This window comes from Idiotropiscis lumnitzeri, chromosome 20 (genome assembly GCF_059441095.1).
Source record: "Idiotropiscis lumnitzeri isolate Australia: NSW breed Sydney's pygmy pipehorse chromosome 20, RoL_Ilum_1.0, whole genome shotgun sequence".
NCBI classification, from domain to species: domain Eukaryota; kingdom Metazoa; phylum Chordata; class Actinopteri; order Syngnathiformes; family Syngnathidae; genus Idiotropiscis; species Idiotropiscis lumnitzeri.
The window spans coordinates 6,248,910-6,261,237 of NC_142410.1; the positions used below are offsets into that span (position 1 = coordinate 6,248,910).

The following is a 12,328-nucleotide window of genomic DNA, read 5'->3' on the forward strand; positions in this document are numbered from 1 at the left end:
ACACGTTTGACCATTTGTGACCTTTTTTTTTTTTTAAAGCAGTATAATCCTCCCATATTTTTAACATCTCAAGTGGCGGCCATTTTGTGACTTCTGTCTGAAAAAGGCATCCCAGGTGCTCAGGGCTCATCTAACGACCAACCATGAGTCAGCTTCAGAGAACAGGTGAGGCATGATTGGTCGTTACCCTGAGCAACTGTGATGTCATTTTCAGTGGACAGAAGTGACAAAATGGCCGCCCCTTGAGTTGGCTAAAACAGGGGGATTTTTGCTGCTTAACTCATATTCCACAAATGCATTATTAATCAGAATTATATTTTTTAAACCCATTTCCTTTCCTTCAAGAATGGAGTACCTACAAAAGATAAAAAGAGAAGAAGAAAGGTAAAGTACCTGAACTACATTCATTAAGAAGACTCAATGCCCAAATCCGAAAATGTAGAGTGACTTTTTCTGCTTTCTCATAAGTTGGAGCAGAGATTGACATATATGGTTCACGTTTTTTTCCCCCCCTTTGTGACTTCTGTGAATTGAAATATATCAGTGGCATATTGTGGCGTGAATGCAAAAAAAAAAAAGTTTTAGTTAGTTTTCATTTGTCTGAAACTCAAACTTGAATTTCAATAAACCTATGTGTGTTACTGGCATAAATCAATTAATATATTTTTTTATATATAGAGAAAAATGAAGCAATGTAACTGGTCTCAACAAAAAAAATGTTAATATTCTGTGGCCCAACATTTTTGAGGAAATCACTGCCATCAAATGTTTATGTAACGCTGCTAGCGGACAGGTGAGGTCAAGTGCTCTGCACATTTCGCTCAAGAATGCCGTGATAGTCTTGAGATTTCATTGTGTGCTGCACAGATTGAAGACACACTGTACCTGATCCTGATGCAAAAGAAGAAAAAAAAGCACGAGAACATAAACAAGCCTCTCATGTTCGTCAGGGTTTTTTTTTTTTCATTTCGTTGAACGTTGTATCCAATAGCGTTCAAGTCTACACACCCGTTAAAACCGTGTTTAATTCCCACAGACAGAAAAACTGCATCGCAGATTTAAAATGTGGATTTATTGTAGACAATCAGTAAATATACATTTACGACACTCAAGAACTTGGTTAGAAACACAATAACAGTTTGTGGAGGTATTTTACCAGTCAATGGTATGTTTTTAACAGAAATAACCTAATTTGGTCTTGTAAATGATGTTACAGTACTTTGATTTTTTTTAAGGTAAAACTCAAAAATAGAATAAAAACAGGACATTTCAGCATGTACTGCAAATGTAAAACGCGGGAAAGCAAAAGCCATTTCTAAAAACATCACTTCTTATTTAGTTGTCAAACTTAAAAAATCAGTCCCATTTTATTTACTCCCTCTTCTTCATTACGTTGTGCATCTCTCAAAAAATACTCAGTCATCCCAGCTCAGCTGGCAAAATTAGAAAATAAAACTTGTAAAATGCATAATGTTAAGAAATGAAAATAAGCAAAAAAGCACCAAAAATCCAAACTAAAAATCTCTCACTTGTCCTTAGAATGATTAAAAATGAAATGGGCGCATCTGTCTTTCTTATGTTTGTGTATTGCATATAGTTTTAAAATCCTAAGATGAATGTTGGTGTGTAGTGGAGTGTGTGTTCAGTGGTCTATTCATGCACCTTTTAAATTGTTAACTATTTTTTCTCACACAAGCACACCCCTCTGACATTTACCTGCGCAGTTCAGTCTGGTCTATCTCACAGTACAGTTATGTTTTGACTCAATTCAAACATGCTTAAGTCTTAGAGTGCCCTCTTGTGGTCGATGACGGTGAGACACGTCAACGAATGTGGTTTGTGTGCACTCGGTTCTTGGCTCAGTGTCCACTTGAGCTTTGGCACCCAGATAAAAGGCAACGCTGCTGGTGATATAGGACCCTCGAGTTTGTATTTAAAGACGTCAATGCCTTTTGCTGTCCAGGATGGCTCTCCAGTCGTCGGACCAGGACAGCAAGCGTCTCTGCGTGGGACTGGCGGGAAGGTGCTTGTTGTGGCATGCGGTGAACAAAATGTGCTCCCATGTGGGTTTGGGCTCCACGCCTGCACACAGGATGTGGTGGGCCATTAAATACCGTATTACATAAGGAGGCATAAGCCGTGTGCTACATCATGCGGTGCCAGCAGAGTGGTTGCCTTAGAAGACACCGAGATGATGAAGCAGCAGTCTTTAAAAGGTGCTCGTGAATCACTTGAAACACCCACTCGGCATTACACAGCCTTATGAAATCATTCTCCCTTTTGTTTGTTTTTCATTCCCTTACAGCGCGCAGCGGAATCCCTTATTTGAGAAATATGATAGAAAAAGTCTACACACCCCTGCTATATATATTAAAAACAAAAAAATTGACTGAGACAAATCACCCATTAGTGTGGCCTGTAACCTGTACAACAGAATTTACTCTTTTTAATTGGTGAATTTAAAAAAAAACATCACCGCTGATTTAGGTCCTGGCTGAGTTCAGAATTAACCAATCACATTCAAGCTCACGTTAAATGGGGGTCAGCAACAGTTTAAGGGCAGCTTTTTAATTTTTATTTCAACTGAAGCCTGAAACGTTTTCTATTTTGAAATTGGCCATAATTCCGCCCCACTTTGTTCAAGTTCCATCTGAAGAAAAACAACACCAAGGCACTCTCGTAGGAATGGTGCTCTTTTGATGATTAGCGGTGTTGAGTTTAAGCCAGACATACTTTTTGGAATTAAGGCCAAAATGTTTAACCTGGTTTTCATCATTGCATAACTAAATCCCTCAAAAACAAGAGGGAAAATGAAAACAGAAATAACTGCTTTTTTTTTTTTTTTTCCATGTTCAAAAAAACATTTTATTAATTGATTCAACTGTGGCCAAAGTGCTTGTGAAAATGGTGGAACCCGGTTACCACCGCAAAAAACATTTTGGCGCAGTTTATTTGGACGTCATTAAAATGAAATGAAAAGATTTACCCAAGATATCAGGCTTGTCGTCGATAAGGATGTCTCCGCTGACCACCGTCTTGTCTCTGGTCAGGATGACCTGCTCCAGAAAGTCATGGCCCAGATGCTTTTCTACCCACGCATACTAGAAGAGAACACACACATCCGTAATAGTTGCTCAAGGGGAAAAGAAAATGGTGAGAAAGAGAGAGCGTACCTTTTCATAAGGGCAGTGCTTGAAATGCTTGATCGGGCTGGTGCAAATAAAAACATCTGTGCTGCGGAATGGAACGGGAGAAAAATGACACAAAAACACCGGTAGTTTTACTCACGGTTTCAGTTTGGTTATTAGTTAAGCTGCTGACGCACACAGTAAAAGTGGAGTGAATATTTTTTAATGGTGATTTAGAACTGCAAGAAGGCTTTCGTTTTCACCAAGGTTGTGAAACCGAAAAAATTCAGTTTCATAACATCAAATGATTATGTTTTGATGTCATTGGCATGTTGTGGTCGGTTAACAAGAACGCTGCAAGCATATAAAAACAAACCCATCCTTTTTTAAATTTTTTTAAGACCCACCCGAATAATTCCGTTTTCTGCTCCCGCTCCATATGAGCTGCAACGGGAAAAGGCGGAAATTTCCTCGTAAATTGTTTGGAATGCAGAAAGTCAGAAAGCACGCCAAGTCAATGTGGAGAGTAGCGTGCAATTTGATTTGGACATTCAAATGTGTGCACTTTGGCTGAGTTGAGTGTCAAGTTGTACAAATGTCTCAATATTTTGAGCTTTATCTTGAAATACCACAAGATGGCAGCAGATAAGCACAACAGCACGGGCGCCTTGTCAAGAAGAACTTTTCTGGTTGTTTCTCTGTACAAACAGCACAGACAAACTATGACATCTTCCTGCCCGTATCGACCCATCAATTGTGAATTTAAGCAAGAATAAATATTATTTTTGCCCATTTCTGAAAATATGTTCCCAAAACTCTCAGCACCCCCCCTTCACCACTAATCTGGAATTGAGTGTCCAGTTGCTGGTTTGCATGAGCCAGTCAACTTTATTCAATAATAGGGTGTGTGAAGTCTTGTGAGCATGAATAATGTAGATACTATTTACATGCTACCCGCTTAGGCTGCTTGACAGGATGTTGACATGAACCTACTTGTCCATTTTGGCCATCTGTTTGACTGCCTCCACCCCACCAGGAAGTGGCTCCAGCTCACTGAAGAAGTCCTTGGACTCCCAGATGCTTATGGCTTTCTCCTAGAGATAAAGAACACGTGCATAGTTTTTTTTTTTTTTATGACGAGATAATAATTGTGCACACCGCATGACATGGTTCCTAGTGCTCATGTGGTTGTTATGCATAATTGCTATGGTGGAAAACACATGACTGATCTCTTCATGTATGGTCATGCAATACCCAAAAAATATTTATGCAAATTATGCTACCATATTCGTTTTTATTACTGCACTCATTACATTGCAATTTGACAACTGAGATTTTAGAATAGTGAACCCCCTCCAAAAATAATTTAAAAAAAGTGAAAAAAATGACAGAATGTCCATGGAGCGAATGATATCCTGTCTTATTTCGCGGATTTGATCAACGACATCACTGATCTATTAAGCAAATTACGATATTGCAACTGATCACCAATTTTGGATAGTGCAAAATATCTGCCGATCAGATCTGTGTAAAATCTAGTATGAGTTACATTACATAACTATTAGTAGGCATAAACGTTTGACAGTCAGTTTGACTTTTTAAACTTTAAAATGTTTTAAAAAAAAAATACTATTGTATTGTATTAAAATGTGCGTAAATATTCAACAAATAAATTGATTGATTGAAGCCGTCTCAGGTGATGAGGAGGATGTTCTTCAGCGTTCCGATCTCCCTGTGATGGATCACAAGTGTCTAAATGACAGACAAGTAGCCAGTACACTTACAGAGAGATCACTCCGGAGTCTTCCATACTGCGTGGACACCCAGAACCCTCTCCTGTCCTCCAAGGAGATGTACGGCTCGTCCGGGTACCTGGCCCGGTACTTCTTCAAGAACCCCCCCTCAAAGTCGGCCAGGACGCCGTCCATGTCAACCAGCACCCGCAGCCTCTTACCAGAAACGGAGTGATGTGTCATGTCAACGCAGCTCCCTTTAAATATGTTGGGGAGCAACGCATTTCCCCTTCGCAGGAGACGGCTTTTGGTCGACAGTAACATTATAGCGGACTTGGGCGGCACCGATTGACTCTTGCCGTCGCGATATAGTGGGAAAGGTCCGCATGGAAGACAGTTTTTCATGCACGATGCATGGATTTCATTTGTCTTCTGTTGACGTTTTGTGCCCGCATAATGTTAAAACGATCCCCGCGTGTTATCTGCACAGCTCGGATGCTATCTTGACGTTAGCTTTGAAGCTAAGTCGAAAGCGGCGGAAATGTCAAACGTGACAGGCCTGCGCTGGGGTCTGATTGAGTCGCTTGTTGACGTGTTGTCAAATGTCTCGCAGCTCCCCATGACCGATCAAGTTGTCAGTCTGGGAAGAAATTTGCGGCTGCCAGAAGAAAGTAAAACAGTACTGTAACACTATGGTCTCATAGGTAAAACACCGTTATTATGCTGAGCTGCAGGGAACAAACTGTACTGTATTGGACTGCTGAGAACAAAGATGTTCTGGCAAAACAAGATAGTTCTTCCTTGTCTCTGCTCGCTCAAACAACGTGACTAAGTGGCAAAATTACTATTATTATTATTATTATTACTATCATTATATGGTTGCTATAGTAGTAGTAACTAGTGATACACAAATAAAACTAAATGGGTTTCTGTTATACAGTACCAACGACAACACACACGATTGTGCATTACTATTGATAACGTTTCTGATGAAAAAATTTATTTCCAGTACGTAGCGAGTATTTACGAAAGCACATTTACTTTTAGAATGTAATTGTCACTAATCATCACAATCATATCAATTGATGTTATTAATCTACTTGTTGTGAATAAATATATTTGTATTTATTGTTTCGCATATACAGCCAATGTAAAGTGAAAGTCAAGTTGTCGGTTTCCTTTATTGCTCTTACTCTCCTACATGATCTTTGTTATCCCCGTAGATGTGACGTCAGTTCCCGTTTTATTTTTCTTATTTCTTAAGGGGATAACGAAGATTAATAGAATTTTATGGTCCTTCGGACTATACTTATAATTGAGTAAGTGAATATTTGACAGACCAAACTTTCCACTGCCGCAGAAACTTGCGTTTGTGTGAACTGGATATTGGTCTCGAAATGCAAAGGATGGCCCTTTAAAAAATTCGCTTACTTAAAAAAATCTCGTTGCAGTCCCTTCAATTTCATAGGGTATCGCGAGAATACCCAGTGGCGGCTGTGTGGCCCCTGTCTCTGTACGGACCGAGTTGTTTCTGACGTTTGAATGAAAAACAGTGCAAATTATTTGCACATTGGACCCGTGATATAATGGCTTCAGCCTTGGAGCAGTTTGTGAACAATGTGCGGCAGCTTTCCGCTCAAGGTAGGCTTGCTTCACTCATTCGCATGGGAAGTGCTAGCTAGTTAGCCTGCATATGCTACCCTATGCTTTGCCGAGAGCCAAGTCAGGCACTTCTTTTTGCCTCATCATGTAAACACATCGCGAATAATCTTTAGATGCCGATACGAGTGTGTGAAATATAACCGCATTATGTATTCGTATGTATGACCAAAGTGAATATGTGGTAGCTTTAAGCAAATTGTCAAAACGATACTTTCTCGGTACGATCAGGAAAATATTTTCTGGGCACTGTTTACCGGAAGTCCCACCCTAGGCTCGCGTGATTGGCTGGCGACCAAGAATCGACACATTTGATTGGCTTTGGTGCCCAGTCAATCGCTCTTGTAGTTGGTTTTTGCGAAGGCCTTGACAGGACAGTTGACCGACGGACTGGTTTCAAAATGTAGCAACAGTTAATCGCAACTCAAAGGTTCGAAATGCATTTCTAGGTCAAAGAATGGGCTCCAAGTGTGTTGTTTAGTTCAAACTTATTCAGTGTTATCAATGATTTACCGGCATTAACACAGAGTTCTTGTATTCTCCTCACCTGCCTAAAATTCAGGCACTTTTTCATCTCAATAGATCCCTGGAGATATTATAAAAATAATAGTGCCGATAAAAAACTGAAAAAAAACCCTGAATTTATCAAAACAAACCATGAATAAATACTTCACATTATAATTCAAATGCATTTAGGGATGTACTGAATAGAGATCGCTGTCTGCCGATACTGCTTATACTTCAACTCCGATACAACTTCACTAGCCGATATGTAGAATTTGGTCCTTGTCTGCCATGTAGAGATAGTTTAAAGAATAGATCCATTATCTGTTCCGCTTCTCCTGACAAGGGTGCTGGAGCCTATCTCAGCTGTCTTTGGCAATAGGCGGGGTACACCCTGAACTGGTTGCCACACAAAGTCAGACAACCATCCGCACTAACACGCCTAGGGCCAATTTAGAGTGTTCCATCAACCTACCATGCATGTCGTTGGCAAGTGGGCGGAAACCGGAGTACCCGGAGAAAACCCATGCAGACCCGGGAAGAACATACAAACTCCACACACAAAGGCCGAAGCCGGAATCGATGCCACGACCTCTACAACTGTGTGTTTACTTACTTTATTTTGCATTTAACATGCAGAGTTATACATGCTTTAAGAAATCATGGATGACGATGCTTTTACCTACTACTTGTATCGCTTGAGATAATTTACTTTCAAAGTACTGAATATTAACATTTAAATGTCCTGCATGAGTGAATTGTCTCCGTTATTGTACTCTTCACAGTCATCTGTTCCTCTGTAGGCCAGATGACTCAGCTGTGCGAGTTGATCAACAAGAGCGGGGAGCTGCTGGCCAAGAACCTGTCGCACCTGGACACGGTGCTGGGGGCTTTGGACATTCAGGAGCACTCCCTCGGTGTGCTGGCTGTTCTGTAAGTGTTCCCTGTGCAAGTCATTACTCAGTCGCTGTCCCCAAGAGGTCTGCTGCTGTTTGATTGCGCCAGTCTCGCATGAGCTCAACTTTCATGGCTCCACTTAGCATCCTGTCCTTGCTCTTTTTATTTGTGGTTAAGTTTGTGGGCGCTCTGAAAACGAGTCCTTAAGAAATGGAGGGGCGATGATTGTTCTCAGTTGGCCTCTAGCGTCACATCCTTCACTGACTACGAAGCAGTTCTTCAAAATGACCCTTTTAAGGAAGTTGTTCCAAACAAATTCTGCATGCAGTATTAAAGATGTTCTTGGGTTTGAAAAAAATGTATAATTTTTTTTATTTTCTTCAATTTTCCCAAAATATTTCAATGAGTGTCAATTATTTGCGGATTTTCCGTCTTCGTTGTCATTCTGTTAGACTCTGATGTGTTGGTCATGTGCCACAGAACTACACCACTATATAATAATAATAGATAATATAATAATAAAACATAATAATCATGAATGTGTGTGTGTTTTTTTTAATCTGTCACTTTGTGTTCCAGGTTTGTAAAGTTCTCCATGCCAAACATCCCTGACTTTGAGACACTCTTTTCGCAAGTCCAGCTCTTCATCAGTACATGCAATGGCGAGCACATTAGATATGCAACAGACACTTGTAAGTCCTCTCGACCAAACATTTTGCAGTAACTACAGTATGTTTGCATTTTTTTTTTCTAATAAAAATGTATCAGTATCGTTACACCAGGCATAGACCGAATATCGGCTGGGCGGATCATCGGCGCCGATATTGGCCACTCATAACAGCATCGGCTTTAAAAAAAAAAAGAAGAAGGAAAAAAAAATCTGCTGGCTGATAAGAGTTCACATTAAAATTTGCTAAACCCCCGGGAATTATTTAGATTTTTTTTTTTTTTTTTTTAATTTATAGTTCTAAGATGCTGCTGATCCTTGGAGCTCCCTGCACATTTTGTTGGAGTTTGAAAACAAATATTCCTCTTGTCGAAGATAAAAAGTAAAAAAAGAAAGTTCAATTGAATCTGAAAAGCTTTTCCATAAACATGCTTCAAGGCGTCTAAACAAAGTTTAGTGTGAATATTTTTCCGTTATACTGCAAATAAATATCGTCTCCAAATATTTATTGGCTTCCTTGACTATGAATAATTGGTTGGCCGTGAAAGTACGAAACGGGCCTCTTTAACTTAATTGAGGCGCTGCCGTTTGAATTATTATGTAACACTGCTTTTGTGTCCTCACAGTCGCTGGTCTCTGCCACCAGTTGACGAATGCCCTTGTCGAGCGGAAACAGGTAAGACTGCAGAGTTACAATTCCATGCAGTACAAGTATTAAATAACTGCAATGTTTGTTTTATGTTTTATTTATTCGTTTCTCATAACTCCTCTTACTGATTCTATTGTTTCTGTCATTGAGTCATTACATAACCAGAATCCTCTCTTTTTTTTTTTTTTTTTTGCTTTCCACTGCTAAATATTTTAACCCATTTTCAAGCGTGGCCCTCATTTGCTCTGAGTTTAAATATTTCATTAGCCTTTCTTTCCTTCTCGCCTTGTGCCAGCCACTGAGGGGTGTCGTCATCCTAAAACAGGCAATAGACAAAATGCAGATGAACACAAACCAGCTTACCTCAGTTCACGCAGACCTGTGTCAGGTGAGTCAGCGGGCCTTCGCTATCTCCTGCCCAACGGAATCCACGTGTCTTTATCTTGCTTATCTTTTGTGAAATAAACCCGGCTTGCAAGTGGCAAATTGCAATTTAAATTTCCCTGTTCCACATCCTCTCCAGCTGTGCTTGTTAGCAAAGTGCTTCAAGCCGGCCCTGCCCTTCCTGGAGCTTGACATGATGGACATCTGCAAGGAGAACGGCGCTTACGACGCAAAGCACTTTTTATGTTACTACTACTACGGTGGCATGATATACATGGGCCTCAAAAACTTCGATAGAGCACTGTATTTTTATGAACAGGTACGTCCTCTGCCGCGTTTTAACCTTCATTGATTGTGTGAGAAACATTTTAACTTTCTTATCTTACACATTTTTTATCAAAGCGTACAAGTGTAAAATAAAATGACATTGGAGGTCTATTGCATCACCATTTGCATTTAAATGGAATTCTCATCTCTGTTATTTGTTATTTTCCGCTTTTTTTCTTTTTTTTTTTTTTTTAAATGCCCCTTCAAGGCAATAACCACTCCAGCCATGGCAGTGAGCCACATCATGTTGGAAGCCTACAAGAAATACATCCTGGTCTCTCTCATTCTCCACGGCAAAGTGCAGCAGCTGCCCAAGTACACCTCACAAATCGTAGGGAGGTTTATCAAGGTAAGGGCGGATTTAATAAAACCTCCATTTTGGAGTAGTGACTCGAATTTTAAAGCCAGCATTCATCTTCGGACAGTGTACACTGCAGTTGTTTATTTCCTTCATTTTTTTTTCTCCTCAGCCTCTGAGCAACGCCTACCACGAGCTGGCTCAGATTTACACCACCAACAACCCGACGGAATTGCGCAGCGTCGTCAACAAACACAGCGAGACGTTCACGCGAGACAACAACACGGGCCTGGTCAAGCAGTGCCTTTCCTCTCTCTACAAAAAGAACATCCAGAGGCTAACAAAGGTGTGTGTGGCAGAATTCTCGTTTCATCGCTTGGGTCAAAAAGGATTTTATTTTTTAAAGTACACAACCGCTGCTCCCTGCAGACTTTCCTGACGCTGTCTTTGCAAGACATGGCGAGTCGAGTGCAGCTTTCAGGGCCTCAGGAGGCAGAGAAATACGTCTTACACATGGTGAGGTGAACCCCGCAGCGACATTGTGCAACTTTGAATCGTTTGGTCCTCCTTTTAATTCCGTTGCGGAATTCTGCTTTCGCGCGTAGATTGAAGATGGTGAGATCTACGCTAGCATTAACCAAAAGGACGGCATGGTGTGCTTCCATGACAACCCAGAAAAATACAACAACCCAGCAATGCTTCACAAAATTGACCAAGAGGTGAGTAAAGTTTAAGTGTAACCATAAAAAAAAAAAGGCTTGAAGCTGCTCCTAAAATGTGTCGTCGTGCTTTAACTTTCAGATGTTGAAATGTATAGAACTGGATGAGAAGCTAAAATCTATGGATCAAGAAATCACAGTAAATCCACAATTTGTGCAGAAGGTGAGGCAAAATTCACGCTACTTTTTTTTGGTCATTTTTTTCGTGTAAAAAAAAAAAAGACAATTAGGTTAGTAATTTAGCTCGCAATAAATTAATTCTATTAAATTTGTGTATAATCAGGTAGTCTTTGGGTTATTTTAATTTATTAGAAAAAGGGACAGAAGAAGAGTTGTGTTTGAATTTGAAAAATAAACACAACCTGTCACTGTATGGAATTGTAAATGAACTTTGGCAGATATTTCTAACACGTGACTTTTCTTTTCGTTTAAGAGCATGGGAACGCAGGAGGATGATGTTGGCAGCAAAACATCAAGTTACTCCTGAAGGGGCTTCAGACTACCAGAAAATGTTGCAGCCCAAAATACATTCTTCCATGGATGCATTGGACTTTTTTTGTTTGTTTGTTTGTTTTTGTTTTTTTAAAGAAAGGAAAAACAAATATTCTATTGCATAAAGACATTGGTTAAAGAAAATCAAATTGTGTGGAGTGACGCTGAATTTGGTTGATCTTTCTTTGCGGTTTCCGAAGGATAACAAAATGATCTTGTCAGTGTTTTATTTATCAATGTTCAGGTTGGAGTGACAGTGCTACATTATCACAGGACACAATAATAAAAACTGGATTTGTTTGTTCTGAGCATATTTGTGAATAATCTCACCATTTTGCTGCATGATGGCTGTAATTAGAAGAAGGTGTTACATATGAGATAATACATGGCTGGCAAGGAATAAATCTGACTATAATCTACATTTGTAACGACTACAATGATAGTTTCCTTTTTGCTTTTGTTTTGAATGTAGTCAATGGTGACTGTGCACACAGAAAATGTGTTTTTGACCGCACTGGTTGCAAAGAGTCACAATCTGGCGCACTGTTTTGTTTTATTTCCTTTTTTTTAAATATAACTCGGATCCACTAGAGGTCACTAGAGCGCTGTACATACAATTGTTTTGACAGGTTGTCATTACAAGACGCCCAAGTCAACGGATGTAACTAAACCGTTATGTCATTTGACAGCTGTGGATCTGGAATAAATTGTTGAACTGCTTTCATGCTTCTGTTAAACGTATCGCAAAATGTTCAACGTTTATTCATACAACGAAGGTGATTTACGATCTTAACCAATGAGTTCCTTCACACAGGCGGATGTCGCTTGTAGAAAGATTGGACCAATCATGGCCCACTATCCGCTTTTAATA

General features: G+C 39.9%; 2 protein-coding genes across 2 annotated transcripts; one reads left to right on the forward strand and one right to left on the reverse strand.

Annotated features, from left to right (window-relative positions):
* Positions 1-1,053: 1,053 nt before the first annotated feature.
* Positions 1,054-5,660, reverse strand: nt5m (5',3'-nucleotidase, mitochondrial). The gene is made up of 5 exons (XM_088285363.1): positions 4,913-5,660; positions 4,122-4,222; positions 3,174-3,234; positions 2,987-3,101; positions 1,054-2,082 (listed from the first exon to the last, which is right to left on the reverse strand). The coding sequence occupies exons 1-5, from the start codon at positions 5,264-5,266 to the stop codon at positions 1,943-1,945; spliced, it is 771 nt and encodes a 256-aa protein (XP_088141489.1). The 5' UTR covers positions 5,267-5,660; the 3' UTR covers positions 1,054-1,942.
* A 643-nt stretch (positions 5,661-6,303) lies between these two features.
* Positions 6,304-12,176, forward strand: cops3 (COP9 signalosome subunit 3). The gene is made up of 12 exons (XM_088285246.1): positions 6,304-6,502; positions 7,828-7,957; positions 8,501-8,613; positions 9,215-9,264; positions 9,533-9,625; positions 9,761-9,940; positions 10,157-10,297; positions 10,419-10,592; positions 10,676-10,762; positions 10,852-10,965; positions 11,048-11,128; positions 11,399-12,176. The coding sequence occupies exons 1-12, from the start codon at positions 6,448-6,450 to the stop codon at positions 11,450-11,452; spliced, it is 1,272 nt and encodes a 423-aa protein (XP_088141372.1). The 5' UTR covers positions 6,304-6,447; the 3' UTR covers positions 11,453-12,176.
* The last annotated feature ends 152 nt before the right edge of the window (positions 12,177-12,328 follow it).

Excerpts from the sequence above, each read along its gene's own strand:
- nt5m (XM_088285363.1), bottom strand. The coding sequence starts at position 5,266 with ATGAAAAACTGTCTTCCATGCGGACCTTTCCCACTATATCGCGACGGC. Across the intron at positions 4,223-4,912 it reads GACTCCGGAGTGATCTCTCT|GAGAAAGCCATAAGCATCTG; the intron begins GTAAGTGTACTG and ends CTTTATCTCTAG. Across the intron at positions 3,235-4,121 it reads CAGATGGCCAAAATGGACAA|CACAGATGTTTTTATTTGCA; the intron begins GTAGGTTCATGT and ends TCCATTCCGCAG.
- cops3 (XM_088285246.1), top strand. The coding sequence starts at position 6,448 with ATGGCTTCAGCCTTGGAGCAGTTTGTGAACAATGTGCGGCAGCTTTCC. Across the intron at positions 7,958-8,500 it reads CTCGGTGTGCTGGCTGTTCT|GTTTGTAAAGTTCTCCATGC; the intron begins GTAAGTGTTCCC and ends TTTGTGTTCCAG. Across the intron at positions 10,298-10,418 it reads TCGTAGGGAGGTTTATCAAG|CCTCTGAGCAACGCCTACCA; the intron begins GTAAGGGCGGAT and ends TTTTCTCCTCAG.